This window comes from Mobula birostris, chromosome 7, assembly GCF_030028105.1.
Source record: "Mobula birostris isolate sMobBir1 chromosome 7, sMobBir1.hap1, whole genome shotgun sequence".
NCBI lineage: Eukaryota > Metazoa > Chordata > Chondrichthyes > Myliobatiformes > Myliobatidae > Mobula > Mobula birostris.
The window spans coordinates 126,304,035-126,318,873 of NC_092376.1; the positions used below are offsets into that span (position 1 = coordinate 126,304,035).

The 14,839-nt window shown below is 40.2% G+C and overlaps 1 protein-coding gene across 1 annotated transcript; it reads right to left on the reverse strand.

The window, feature by feature from the left end:
- Positions 1-1,566: 1,566 nt before the first annotated feature.
- On the reverse strand, positions 1,567-11,670 carry LOC140200419 (grpE protein homolog 1, mitochondrial-like). The gene is made up of 4 exons (XM_072263715.1): positions 11,503-11,670; positions 8,926-9,127; positions 4,363-4,444; positions 1,567-3,326 (listed from the first exon to the last, which is right to left on the reverse strand). The coding sequence occupies exons 1-4, from the start codon at positions 11,574-11,576 to the stop codon at positions 2,947-2,949; spliced, it is 738 nt and encodes a 245-aa protein (XP_072119816.1). The 5' UTR covers positions 11,577-11,670; the 3' UTR covers positions 1,567-2,946.
- Positions 11,671-14,839: the final 3,169 nt, after the last annotated feature.

Below are 14,839 nucleotides of genomic sequence, written 5' to 3' on the forward strand. Positions count from 1 at the left end.
TTGTATGTATAACCATAAATTGAAAAACGGTAGGGCTTTGCATATTCGTTCCAGCAATATCAGAGCAAGCAGGTTTCAATTCATAAAATTTGTGCACAATCAATCCACAAATTGGAATCATGCAGAAATTTACTAAAGAACATTATGAAATTGAGGGAATTACTGCAGCACAATTCTCATTTGGTCATTTCATCCACCCGAATATTTCTTTTCCACTCACAGCTGGCTTGCCATGCTTGTCAGGTGTAAAGCATATTTGTTTTTACCAGCACGTTTGTAATACATCTTAAGTAATTTACAACCCTCACCTCCAGAAATACTTGCTGTAAAGGTGAGGCGTTGGGCAGCACAGTGGTATAACGGTTAACACAATTGCTTTATAGCACCGGGGATCTTAGATCGGGGTATGATTCCTGACGCCGTGGGGAAGGAATTTGTATGGTCTTCCCTTGACCGCATGCGTTTCCTCTAGGTTCTCCAGTTTCCTCCCACATTCCAAAGACAGAGGCTTAGGGTTGGTAAGATATGGGCATGTTATGTTGGTGCTGAAAATGTGACACTTGTGGGCTGTTCCCAGCAAAACTCTTGCTGATTCGATTTGATGCAAATAACACATTTCACTATATATTTTGATGTACATGTGACAAATAAAGCTCATCTTTAAAGTTACTAAGTATACTGTATGACAGTTTTAGTAGATTTTGTTTTGATATGCTGAGCAGCTCAGCAAGAGGATTCATCCACATGATCCACTGTAGCTCCTAACTGCATCATGATTCACAAATTAAAAGTTTCCTTTCAAACTTTCAATAGTTTCTGGTAGTGATGTCCATATCAGAACATTTGGAAGCCACTTGCAGCATTCTTAAAGAAAATGCAACAAAAACTTAGAAGTTTTTCAGTGTAAATAAAAACTATAGATAAAGGAGTATTTCAAATTAAAGTAAAAGGAAATGCTCTTTAGAATTCAGAACTAAAGTCTATTGTTAAATGAAAAGTTTAGTTATATCTCAATTACTTTGCCCTGCAGAATAGACTTACCCTAAACAGTTGGGGAGAAACAAAGATTATTCGTCACTATAAACAAAATAAAACTCTGGAGTAAAATTGACTTATGTTCCAAGCACTAATTCACCACCCAAGCCCAGCCAAAGGGAACCAGCAAACATGTTGATAGATTAAACCATTGTTTTAAATTAAGAATAGGAGCAGAATTAGGCCACTCATCTCATCAAGTCTGCATGACCATTCAATAACAGCTGAGTTAACTTTCCGTAGCTGTCTGTAAGGCGTTTGCATGTTTTCCCTGTGAATGTGTGGGTTTCTTCACACTTTCCAAAGATGTATAGGTTAGTAGTTAGTCATATGAGAGTGACGCATGTTCGTTAGGCCAGAAGAGCATGTTACCATGCTGTATTTCTAAATAAATAAAATACAAGTAGCCAAAGGTAAATTCCAAAGTAATACTCTTTCACATGTTTGCTTCCTATTTCATACTTGCAACAATAGGAAGATATACCCAATGATGGCACAACTTTTAAAATCTAGAAAGCAAGACAAAGTAAGTTCACTTAGAAGAGTTTGAAGTTTTTCCAAAACTCTTTCTTTAATTACAAGGAAATGTTTACTGGTCAACAATGTTTTTTTTAAGTTTTAAGTTGTTTTCAATTTGCATACAATAAAACTCACATATTGGCTCAATATAAACTTCTGGCACACAATAGGTTTCAGCCCACATAACAGTGACAAAATAATCCAAGTATTATATAAATATATTACCATTTCCATTGGCATACCTACGCTACTTGATTACAAAAAAATAAAATCTTGCTTGTCATGGTATGTTAAATATATTTACAGTTTAACATTACTGTAATAAATAACATACTATTCTGTCCACAAATCAGGCAGAAAAAAAGGCAACTTTACAAATAAGTGCAATGTAGGCCCACGCAAAATTGAATGTCAAAATTCAAGTGAAATACTCAAGAACTACCCAAGCCCACACTTCCGAAATAAGTGATGGAATGTGATAGAAAGGGCTGGTTTAACCAACTTTTGAACAAACTTACATTAATAGCACAGGAAGTGGACTAGATTTAACAGTAGTTTTATTAAACTCGCCAAAGAAAAATAAGCAAAATCTTGTGGCTCTCTCCTTTATAGATATGTAGATTCTATATATTTCCTCTGGTAGTTCCCTCCAGTGGCATTTTAATACCAATTTGCAATTCCACAAGAACTTCAAATAAATTTATCATGTAATCCATGTTAAAAATTCACCCTGTACCCTTTCCATTTTTACTTTATACATTTCCTTGATCTCAGTGGGATGCAGTTCAATAGATTTCTTCTTTTACCGTACTCAAACAATTATCCACTGATGCTTCAGTGCAACCAAATGGAATTGTTATTTTTCCCCACAAGGGCACCATCAGTTTTGTTACTGGGCACTAATATGAAGTGAGGAAAGAATTTAAGAAAAACCAAGGCAAATTTTACCAACTACACAATGACTTCAACCAAGTAAGCACAATCCACAAATCTGTAGGGCTTGGCTGCTGACTTAACTCCCTAGGAAGCATCCTTCTCTATTCCCATCAACCACTTACCACATCTGAATGGACACAGTTGACAGGTTTTTGGCAATGACAGGGAAACAGCTTCCATTTCAGGAAGGCCTTTATATTTAAGTATATCTGGAAATCATTTCGATTTGACTTCCTTTCATGCATGAAACTGAACTAGCCACTTTCATGTAAAGCACTTACTATCCTGTAAAATGTCCATTTCTCTCCTTGCAACAAAGTCATATCTTAACCGTTTTAAAGCTTAAATTACTATATAGCTAACCATAATAAGTACAGGATGTCAAAAAAAAAACTCAACGCTTTTCATAAATTACGATTCTTACAATCAGACCACATTGTGACCATTGTGCATTTGTCAAGATCTACTTTTGCCTTTTCTTAAATGTGGCTGAATCTCAATAGCCAGTCCAACCTGTGCAGTCCTCAGGATTCTGCCATGAAGTTTATAACCTTCTTGCACGATCTTTACCACAGTACCAGGTAAAGCTTCCACAGATGGAACACGTGAAACAATGTCATGTTCTGCTGAGTTGTACTTGCAGCCAAGAGAGCTCATTTTCTCCATCCCATGCTTGGCAAATACTTTGCATAGTTTCTCATTTATCAAGCATAATCCTTCGTAGAGGTTCTTAACTGTTGGATTAGAACTTTCAAGCTCCATGTCGGTTACATTTTGTGTGGTCTTTTCCAGTAAATCAGCAACTGCCAGGATATCTTTGCAAAAACTATGGATACCTAGTGAGGCAAAAGTAAGCTTTTATTAAAACACATTTGAACTGTCAAGTCTTCTAATTTGGCACTTGCTTCTTAGAGCTGGGAGCTAGTCACAGTAGCTTGCAAATACCAATTTAAACACATTCAAAAGCATATTACCAACTTTAATAAAAAAGTGCTCTAGGCATAAGACAACCTCATTCACCTTCCTCCCAAATGAACGAGTTTATGGTAAAGACTGGGAAATTTAATTGTTTTATTGGTCTTATTTATCCCTTACTCAAATTCCTAATCATTTTCATTTTGCTGCATACATCAAGGGTACTTTAACAGGAGAATCCAGAAATCAAGATTAAGGCTCAACCACAAACTGTTCCTACACCTTTGCTGGCAGAAAGCAGATAAGAGTTAAACTAATCCCTGAGATATATCAAAGTTGCTGGTGAATGCAGCAGGCCAGGCAGCATCTGTAGGCAGCTGCCTGGCCTGCTGCGTTCACCAGCAACTTTGATGTGCGTTGCTTGAATTTCCAGCATCTGCAGAATTCCTGTTGTTCCCTGAGATATATGGCTGAACCTGATGCTGCTTTTATTAAAGCAGCTATCAACAGCACGGTTAAATCATGCTCAACATTATCAAACTAGGCTCCAACGTAATTAAACAAATTAATTCCCCCAGTTGCAATAGTAGGCTTTGCACAAGTCCTATGAACACTAGTCCCAAAAAATTAAATTGTAGTCCAAAAAGTTAAACACTATAATTAAAGAGTTCTTTTACTTAAAATGTTAAGTCTGTTTTCCTTCCACAGTTGCTGCTATGCCCAGGATTTTATTTCTATTTTAAATTTCCAGTATCTACACCTTTTCTTAAATTTTCATTTCAGTTATCCTACTGTACCCATTGCAGTATCATCCAGATTTTACTTTCAGCTCATTTTTTGGACAAGGTCACAAATACGTAATGAAAATTTTCCATTGGAGGTACATGCTTCTAGCCATTACTTTGCATGAAATCCTCTTGGACAACTTCCCTAATTTACACTGGAAATTTGTCTTACCATACATCCTGGCATCTTCTACGGATTTTCGAACTCTTCTATTGGTGTCTTCAGCATGGGCTAAAACCCTTCTGTAGTTATCCTATAAAATCAAACACGAGATAAAGCAAACACTTAAAATATAACCTTTGGAGGAAGAAACCTGATACAGCTAATCTGGTTCAATTAAAAATATTTTACCCAGGGGGGACTGTGTCAAGCCCATTATGTCCTACAGCTTACAAAATTGATTAACTGAACATATTGTAAAATACCTTCAAAAATATACCAATTTTTCACAAAACTTTTGTATTGAAAATGTATGCAGTTCAATAAATTTTCCAAATATTCAATATGCAGTTGATGAAATCTGCAATGAAAGCTGGATAAGCACAGAAGGCATATGACATGCTTAACTTCATAGGTTGTAGTGTTGGGATGCTACATTGCAACTTTACAAAACACAAATTAGACTGCACTTGGGAGTATTGTGTATAGTTCCAGTTGTTACATGACAGGAAAGATTGTCCTGGAGAGAGTGCATGAGATTCACCAGTACATTGCCTGGATTGGAGGACTAATTATAGGGAGATATTGCATACGCTGGGGTTGTTCTCCCTAGAATGAAGCAGGCCAAAGGGTGACCTGATAGAAGCATGTAAAATTATGAAACATAGCTAGTTAAATTGTGAAAATATTTTCCAATGGCATGTGTATCAAAAACAGGAGGACATAAAAACTATATCCTCCTGTTTTTGACACTCTTACTACCAGAAAAATATTCCAATGAATGTCAAGGTGGGAAATTTAAATGGTATCTTGGGGGTTGGGCTTTTGTCAACCACAGAGTAGTTGACATCTGGAACACAATGCTAGAGGAGGTAGCAGAGATAGATGCAATTGCTGTGTATGCAGCAGTTAGACAGAGGTAAGGCATAGAAGGGCACTGTCCTAATGTTGACAAATGGGATTAGTGTAAATGTGCAAAATGGTCAGCAAGGACATGGTGTGCTGATAAGCCTGTTTCTGTACCAGAGATCTCCATGATCCTGAAACAAAGGATCAAAGGCTTTACCCTTGGCTTTTATAGCATAAAGGGAAACCAGCACCAATTTCTTGAGATGTTAGTCCTACTGTATTCATCAAAGCAGAGTTGATTAATGCTGACAACCTGACAGTGATATCAAATGGCCACTTGGAACACATGCTGAGGTAAATTAAAGCTAATAATTATGTTTGTATTACCACTTCACATGTTTATGCCGCAATGCAACTTACTTAAAGGAACTTAAGTCATTCATTGCCAATTGCTAACTTAAAAATTGCAACCAATTCCCAGTTTGCCACCATTTATCCGCATGAAGTTGGCTTGTTTTGTTTAAAATCAAGAGCTTGTTCTCAACAAACTCCTGACAACACACCTTCAACTTCAAGAATCAGAGGCCCTGCAATTCGGTTTCACAACAAATCGCTCATCCACCTTGATGCTGTAATTCACCTGCAGAGAGCATTCGGATGGTCCGGTGCAGAATCCAAACTTCTCATGTTCCACACAGGCCTGAAATTTGGCTTCAGGAATACAATTCAGTTATTAGAATGCAAGGTTACAGTCCAGCACACTTTAAATATCACTTTCAAGTAACATTTGCTCACACCAGTGTTAAAACATTTCTCTATTTGGGAGCTATTTGCAAACTGACTACATATAAAAAATAATTGAAATGAAAATCTAATTTGGTCAATGCCTTTGAACATGCCTCAAATTACATGTGATAACTTGGTGACAACATGGTAAATCAAAGTTTACACTGAAAAAACAGGCTTAGCTCTATTGGCCATCCTTAATAGTAATTGCAGTTCTTGGGGCATTTCCTACTGGCCAGTTATTAATGATCATTGAATCGTTAAACTTAAAAGTATTTGGAATTTTATATGCCAATGACAGACGAGAATGAAGATGATATAACCAGCCAATTCCATATGCCTGTAATGAAATCAGAAATGCTGAAGGTACTCAGATCAGATGGATTCTGCAAAGAGAGAAGCAGTCTTAGGTCAATATCCCTTTTTCAGAAGTGAAAAAAGACTTGGTTAATATTTTCCAGTTCTGTTGAAAGGCAACTGACCCAAATAGTTAACTCTCCCTGCACAGAGGCCTCCTGACCTGCCAAGTATTTTCAGCAGCTCTCAGGAAATGTATTTTTTAAATTTCAGATTTCCTACATTTGCAGTACAAATATAATTTTAAGTACAAATATGTAAGTGACTGATCACCCAAAAGCAGTTAGATATTCAATGGAGCTTAGTTTTTATGACAAATAGAGGTCCTTACAAGTTGCTAGCAAAATTGCAAAGGAAAACATTAGTAGTATCAAAAATGCATGTAGCATATTTGTCTAGTTTTCCAATACTTAATTGTTCAGCCATGCATCCACCATGTTGAACAGCATGTATATTATTCCCAAAATGTAATCCTATTCTTCTTCGATCTGTTTTAAGGAACCAACTGCTTTAAATAAGGGGCTCCTGGATCGGCTGCAGTGACGAAGGCTTTGCGGCTGTGGGCTCACTTTCGTGAACTTCAATTATGAATGTTATTTGCTTGCTTTTATTTTTTTTCACGATTTGTGTTTTTTTTGCACCTTGTGTGTTTGACAGCCTTCGCTTTTTGAAATGGGTTCCACTAGGTTCTTTGTTTTGTGGCTGCCTGTAAGGAGACGAATCTCAAGGTTGTATATAGTACACATACTTTGATAACAAACGTACTTTGAACATTGCTCTGCAAAGCTTTCCAGGCACATTCCAAAAATTGTTTGAATAGTACATCAACTCTAGTAACCAAGCAGATGTTATGAACTCTGTGCCATTCAACTTTGTAGCCTCACAATAACTACCAGATGACTGCAAAATGATCTGCAGTGGAATTAGATAACTTTAGAAATGAAGCCATAAAAAATAGGGTAGATGGCAGCTTCTCTTCAGAACACCTATCCATCACCACCCTACCACCTTGTATTCAAAGGTTACAAAGATTGTTTTTAATGTTTATTCCCAATGAAAGCTATACTTTTATAGCTTCCCAGTTCTTAATAATTCAGCAGTCAAAGACAGAGACTAGTTCAGTGAGAAAAATGGCTAATGTTAATGGCAATCAAATAAATCAAGATAATGCATGGAGTAGGAACTTAATACAACTTGTCACACTCAGACAAGCAGGAAATATTCGACTGGATGCACCTAGTTGTCAAGGCCAAAGTTCCACAGATTTCAATGTGATTCCCTCCAATTAGAAAGTAGCAAAGGAGAGTGAGAGCAAACAGAACTAGAAACCAGTTAGCCTGATATAAAAACCGGGGAAAAAGCTGGAATCTATTGTTATGGGAAAGGAGAAAGAGCACTTAGAATGGGCAAAGTCCGCACTGATTTATGGAATAGAGATCATATTTGCAGATTTCCTGAGGTTTGAACTTGAAAAATAGATAATGACAACCTTGCTAAGCTGGTGTATTTGGATTTTCAGGAGAAATTATGATTCAAAATCAGAGCATGTGGAATCGTAGCGGTTAGCACGATGCTATTATAGCTCGGGGTGTTCCAGAGTTCAGAATTCAATTCCAGTGTCGGCCGTTCCACAAGGAATCTCGGTACGGCTTCCCTGTGGAATGAGTGGGTTTTCCCAGGTGTGCTCTGGGGCTTCCTCCACAGTCCGAAGATGTACTGTGTAGGTTCATTACTCACTGTAAATTGTCCTGTGATTAGGTTAGGGCTTGGGTTGTGGGGAAGTGGGGCTTGAAAGGCCAAGACATCCTACTCCACTTTAAATATAAATATTGGCATGAAAGGAGAATTGGTGAATGTAAATAAAAGTTAGGAATTTGCTGGGATGGGAGGCTTTCACCACTGGGATGCCAGGGATCCCTGCTGATCATGGTCTATAAATCCAATGCTTTTAATTCATTACCCCTGATCCCTTCAACTATAATATGAGGCTGGGAGGCAGTGTCGATTATGAGAGGGTATGGACAGACTTTATTTTTAAGTGTATGTATAAGTGTATATATATATATAATTTTTCATTTTTATTCATTTAATTTTTTTGCCAGAATATCTCACCTGACAGTGCTTAAACTTGATGTTAATTGAGAACACATTCTAAATGTTGGCATTCGTGAATTTTGTCCTAAATGGGTACAAACAATGAGAGCTTACTTAAACACGCTGTCCTCCCATATCAGACACAAGAAACTTTACTCTATTACACACACACATACATACATATATATATATATATATATATATACACACACATACATACACGCACATATTCAGCTCAATATTGAGCTATGAGTACTATGAAAGAAAATTTAGCACCCAAAACTTACATGTGTGATTCAACTTTTAACAGTTCCTAAGCAAATAGCTGCTCCCATTAAAAAGTTACTATCAAGTCCTTCAATATCACCAGGTGAGCAACTTCTAAGCACTAGTAAAAAGTGTGCACGCATGGGTGACAAACATGGTAGCAAATAGAGTCTTGGCTGCAGATTCTATTTTTGTCGCATTCACTGCCAAAAGGAGACTTGCCTGCAGGGTTCGATATTCTCGATCCAACTCATTCATTTTAAGTTGCAGCACTTGCATTTTTTGAGTGGCACAGGGACTAGAATTCATCTTATCTTGCACCATATTTTCAGCAGGGCTCTTAGTAGGCTTTGTGGTATTCAATGAACCTTGATTTTCTTCAGTTTTGTGTTGGATGGGAGTAGCACAGACGGTCAAAAAACTCCTAGAATGTAAACATAATACATGACTTAAAAATAATTTCCATTTATATCATGCAGCCTTGTATCATACTAACTTAGTCACATGCACTTTTGTATTCGAGCAATTCTAGTAGTTACAATCAGATCAACAATGACAGGGCAAAACTTGGGGCCTACTCCTTTTATATTGCATATTCATAAAGGATAAGGTTATTTTGTAAAGACTAACAAAAAAAAATCCAAGTTTCATCCCTGTCCTTATGTAGTTGGGAGAGAGAGACATTATTGTTGAAAGCGTAGCCATTCATTGCTTCAAAGCAGAAACCAAGATATTCATATTAAATGAATCTTGCTGAAAACAGTCTGACATCCCTCCTCTTCATAAAGCACCAGAGTATCATTTACCGCCTTCAGTACCATACATACCTGATAACACTATGTGCACAAAGTCTAAAGGAAGTCGAGTACTCAACAGTACTCACAAGAAGCCTTAAAAGCAGAAGGTAATTACAAATATGTCAGAGTATTCTCTCTGACGCACTGTGTACTAAAACATAAGTTTGACAACTTCTATTGATTTGGCCTACTCCAGGCTTTGGATCTGAGGACAGAATTTTGGTTCAGAACGCTGTTGTTTAATTCAATTGTTTGCATGATTATTATTTTTAATTTTCCTCTTGCGTATTGAGGGTTATGTTCCTTGCTTTGTGGCTACCTGTGAGCAAACAATTCTCAAGGTTGTATGTATAGTTTATATATGATTTGCTAATAAATGGATCTTGAAATCTTGAGAAGTCAGTAATCATTACCTAGTTGCAAATCTTAAATCTGGTGTGCATAAGAGTGCATAAAACATGCCTGCTATGGTGAAATTCTACACCCAATTCCTTAAAAGAGATTTTTAAAACTGCTAAGATTTCAGCTGCAAACAGAGCAATCATGGGACTTTTGCCATTCTATGAATCAGAGTGCATAATCTCCCCATATCCTTGACATCAGATAAATGTACTTAACACAGGGATCACAGTAGTGATCATAGCTCATTTCATGCACAGCTAAACCACATTGAGCCTGAAAAAAAATTTCTATCAGATTGAATGACCTCAGTCTATCCGGGATAGCAGGGCTACCTCAAATTCTTCTCCCAACTGCCAGTGTTGATGGCTTTTTGTTCGCACATTTTCCTACCTTGGGCATGAAAAGAGTGGTTTCAACCTCTATTCAGTTTTGAGAACAATTAGAATGCTGACAATTCCAAACAAGCCCACATCTAGCAGTGCTAAATGAGTTGTTGTTTTGTTTACTATTTTTGAAGGAGGCATTAATTATGGGCAAGGACAGCTATTTTACAACATCAGGCGAAGCCAGTTTTAATGGTGATAAACTGGAAATAAGTTTTTAAAAAAGCTCTACTGATTTCAAGTTACGACCCTCTACTTTTCTAAACACGGCCAGAGATCTATTGGAAAATCAGCAAACGTCAAGCTGCCTACGCGAAAAAATTTTTGTCTCAAGCGCAACCTGTTTAATTTATGAACCGCCTCCCAGTCAGTTTACTCACTAGAATACTTAATTAATTACAGCTAAATTAAATTATAATCCAGCGAAATCAGACATCGTTTACACATTGAAATCCAGGTATGGATTTCGGGAGATTGGATTTCTACTGAGTTTACGCTTGGTGCTTTGCTCCTTTAAAGCAAACCCAAGCGCCTACGTGAGGAGCAGCACGATGCAAAACCATGCAACTTGTGAAATGTCGAACCAGGAGGAGTCAGGCCACTCCGCACCACGACTCCAAGGTTAGCCAGGGCGTGAATGGCTGACGGCCAAAACTTCGACCGCATACACTCCATCAACGCACTGGCTCTCCGCAATCACCATGCGGATCAAACAAAAGCAAAGCGACAGTGTTCGCAGACCAGACACCGCGCTTAACCTTTTCACCCGGCACCGCAAACACTCATTGTAGGGCGGGGAACCTGACGGTAGATCGGGGGGGGGGGAACTGTCGGGAGATGAGGGGGGGGACGGGAGATCGGGGGGGAATGGACGAGAGATCGGGGGGGAATGGACGGGAGATCGGGGTGGGAATGGTCGGGAGATCGGGGGGGAATGGTCGGGAGATCGGGGGGGACGGTCGGGAGATCGGGGGGGAACGGTCGGGAGATGGGGGGAATGGTCGGGAGATCGGGGGGGGAATGGTCGGGAGATCGGGGGGGAATGGACGGGAGATCGGGGGGAAATGGACGGGAGATCGGAGGTGAATGGACGGGAGATCGGGGGGGACGGACGGGAGATCGGGGGGGGACGGACGGGAGATCGGGGGGGGAATGGTCGGGAGATCGGGGGGGAACAGTCGGGAGGAGGCGGTAGTTACTCCCATACCCTCACTCACCTTCCACTCGCCCGCTGATTCAAGTTCGCCACATGACAGCCCATCCGCAGCGCCCTCAAGTACATGGTGACCATTTTGTCTCGGAGCTCGGCCGGCGCTTCCCAGATTTAAGAGGAGGCGGCAGCCGAGCGGCCGCCCCGGAACCGGCTTTCCCGCCCCGCCCCACGCGCCGTTTGTGACATCACAGAGCAGAGCCGACACGTCATGTGACATCTCTGCTTTGCTCCGGTGACTGACGTGTCAGGCGATCGGAGTGTGCTAGAACAGAGCAATTCATGTTTTGGCTCGTTTACCCTCCCCTTCGAGACAGGCAGGCCCATCTTCTCCCCTCCAGAGAGGAGGTACAGGAGCTTGAAGCCTCGCACTTCAACGATTAGCAAATTACCGAATTTGCAGATGACACAAAGCTGGGTGGCAGTGTGAAATGTGAGGAGGATGTTATCAGAATGCAGGGTGACTTGGACAGGTTGGGTGAGTGGGCAGATGCAGTTTACTGTGGATAAATGTGAGGTTATCCACTTTGGTGGCAAGAACAGGAAGGCAGATTACTATCTGAATGGTGTCAAGTTAGGAAAAGGGGAAGTACAACGAGATCTAGGTGTCCTTCTTCATCAGTCACTGAAAGTAAGCATGCAGGTACAGCAGGCAGTGAAGAAAGCTAATGGCATGTTGGCCTTCATAACAAGGGGAATTGAGTATAGGAGCAAAGAGGCCCTTCTGCAGTTGTACAGGGCCCTGGTGAGACCACACCTAGAGTATTGTGTACAGTTTTGGTCTCCAAAATTGAGGAAGGACATTCTAGCTATTGAGGGAGTGCAGCGTAGGTTCACGAGGTTAATTTTTGGGATGGCGGGACTGTAATATGTTGAAAGATTAGACCGACTGAGGTTGTATACACTGGAATTTAGAAGGATGAGAGGGGATCTGATTGGAACATATTAAGATTATTAAGGGATTGGACACACTAGAGGCAGGAAACATGTTCCCGATGTTGGGGGAGTTCAGAACCAGAGGCCACAGTTTAAGAATAAGGGGTAGACAATTTAGAATGGAGTTGAGGAAAAACTTTTTCACACAGAGGGTTGTGGTTCTGTGGAATGCTTTGTCTCAGAAGGCCGTGGAGGCCAATTGTCTGGATTCTTCCAAAAAAGAGTTAGATAAAGCTCTTAAAGATAGCGGAGTGAAGGGATATGGGGAGAAGGCGGGAAAAGGGTACTGATTATGGATGATCAGCCATGATCACAGTGAATGGTGGTGCTGGCTTGAAGGACTGAATGGTCTACTCCTGCACCTATTGTCTATTGTCTGTTAATTAACATCTTCCTCTCTACCATTTAGTTTCGGAACAGTCTGTGAACCTTTCATCACTACCTTGTTACTTTTTCTTACACTATTTATTTTGTAATTTTTAGCAATTTTAGGCACTGGACAACAACCGCAAATCAACAATTTCATTTCATAAAACCAGTGATAATAAATCTCATTCTGTTTCTGACATTTGCTCAGGTACATTGCCTTTTTCTTGTCTGATCGTCAAGCCTTGCTTAGCCCTTTGTCACTTAATGAGTCCCCGCCTCTGATTTACAGATTTCCTTTTTGTTTTAATAACTCTCTCTTTGACCCTACTTAAATTATGTTTAACCCTTAATTATTTCCATTTCAACCTGAATTTTTAAGATTCCACTCAGTCCCACGGCCATGCAGCTCCCCCTTCACCAGAGTTCAGGAATCCTTCCAGGGGTGTAAATACTGTCTGGTTGAGATGACAATTCCTGCTTTGCATGATACTGTCTGTTTTCTTTTTTTTGCCACGTGATATTACCTCTGCCTTTCCAGAAACCTCTATTTAGTTCACAAACATGACTCTAGCTGATTGTTGTTTTTATCTCCTGCTGAATACACAGAGAGTTGAGAGTCCCTCCCTTATAGGCTTGTGCTATTTCAGAAAGTACAGCACAGGAACAGGCCCTTCAGATCAGGATGTTGTGCCAATCTAATTGAGATAATGACGCCATTAAACTAATCCTTTCAGTCTGCAGATGGGATATTCGTGTGCCCAGCTAAAAGGCTATTAAACATCTTTATTGTGTCTGCCTCCAACATTGTCTCTGTCAGTGCCTTCCAGGCTCCCATTATTCCATGTGTGAAAAAATATCCCACACATCTCCTTTAAACTTGTCCCCTCTCATCTTAAGTACATGGACTAATTAGTTATTTCTACCCGGAGAAACGATACCTGTCTCTATCTATGCTATGCATAAATTTATAATCTATCACATCCCCTCTTGGCCTCCACCACTCCTTATTTATATACCTTGCCTGGTAAAATAGTGACGCATTTGGATGCAGCAGCCTTTTGGAGGTCAACCAAAGGTGCTTTTGTGTTTTTTAAACATCCTTTTTACGACTGCAAGACAATGCTGGACCTTAAGAACTCTCTGATCAAGTACTGCAAATCTACCCGATCAGAGAGCTGCTCACTTGTGGAGGAAACGGCCTTGGCGTGGACCGTGTTACTGCCTGGTACAAGAAGGCATTGGAGTCAGTGCGTGAAGGCAGTGTGCAGTCTAACTGCAGGTGATCGGATGTGTCTTGGATGTCTCTCTTGCACATTGATAATGTAAAATGGCTGCAAGTCCATTTCGGTTGTTTATTGACGAGACAGATGGTGGGGGAGCTGCGTGACCTTGGTTGTGGTGAGGACGAGCCACTGTTTGCAGCAGTCCAAGAGAGAAGACACTGGAGGCGATGTAACATGGCGCCCTTGCTGGGTTAGGGGCTGGCCCCTCCCGTCGGTGCTACTCTCCAGAGTTCGATGACAAGCTGGGTTGCGTAAGTACGTCATCTGCCGACTGCTGAGAACTGCTTGTTCCTGCCAATAACATCGATGGACCAACAATTTACAAGACATGTCACTTGGGGATCTGGACTATATTACTGTATACTTTTAGTGTGACTGTACGTTTTACTGCTATCTTATATGGGCCATATGTGCCTTGTGCTGTGTATGCTGTTGGTACTATGTTTTGCACCTTGGCCCCGAAAGAACGCTTTTTCCTTTGGCTGTATTCATGGGTGGTCATGTATGCTTGAATGACAATTAAACCTGAACTTGACTTTGTCCAATCCCTTGCTGAAGCTCATGCCCTCTAATCCAGGCAGTGTCTTCTGCACTCTATCCAAAACTTCCACATCCTTCCTGTAATGGAGCAGCTGGGATTATAGTCATAGAAAAATACAGCACTGAAATAGGCCCATCGGCCCATCTAGTCCATGCTGAAACCATTTAAACTGCCTACTCCCATCGACTTGCACTGGGACGATGGCCTTCCATACC

Bases quoted from the DNA above. Each gene is read 5' to 3' on its own strand.
- LOC140200419 (XM_072263715.1), bottom strand. From the start codon at position 11,576: ATGGTCACCATGTACTTGAGGGCGCTGCGGATGGGCTGTCATGTGGCG. The intron at 9,128-11,502 runs GTGAGTGAGGGT...TTTACATTCTAG, and splicing joins AATCAGCGGGCGAGTGGAAG to GAGTTTTTTGACCGTCTGTG. The intron at 4,445-8,925 runs GCAAGTCTCCTT...TTGATTTTATAG, and splicing joins GAGAATATCGAACCCTGCAG to GATAACTACAGAAGGGTTTT.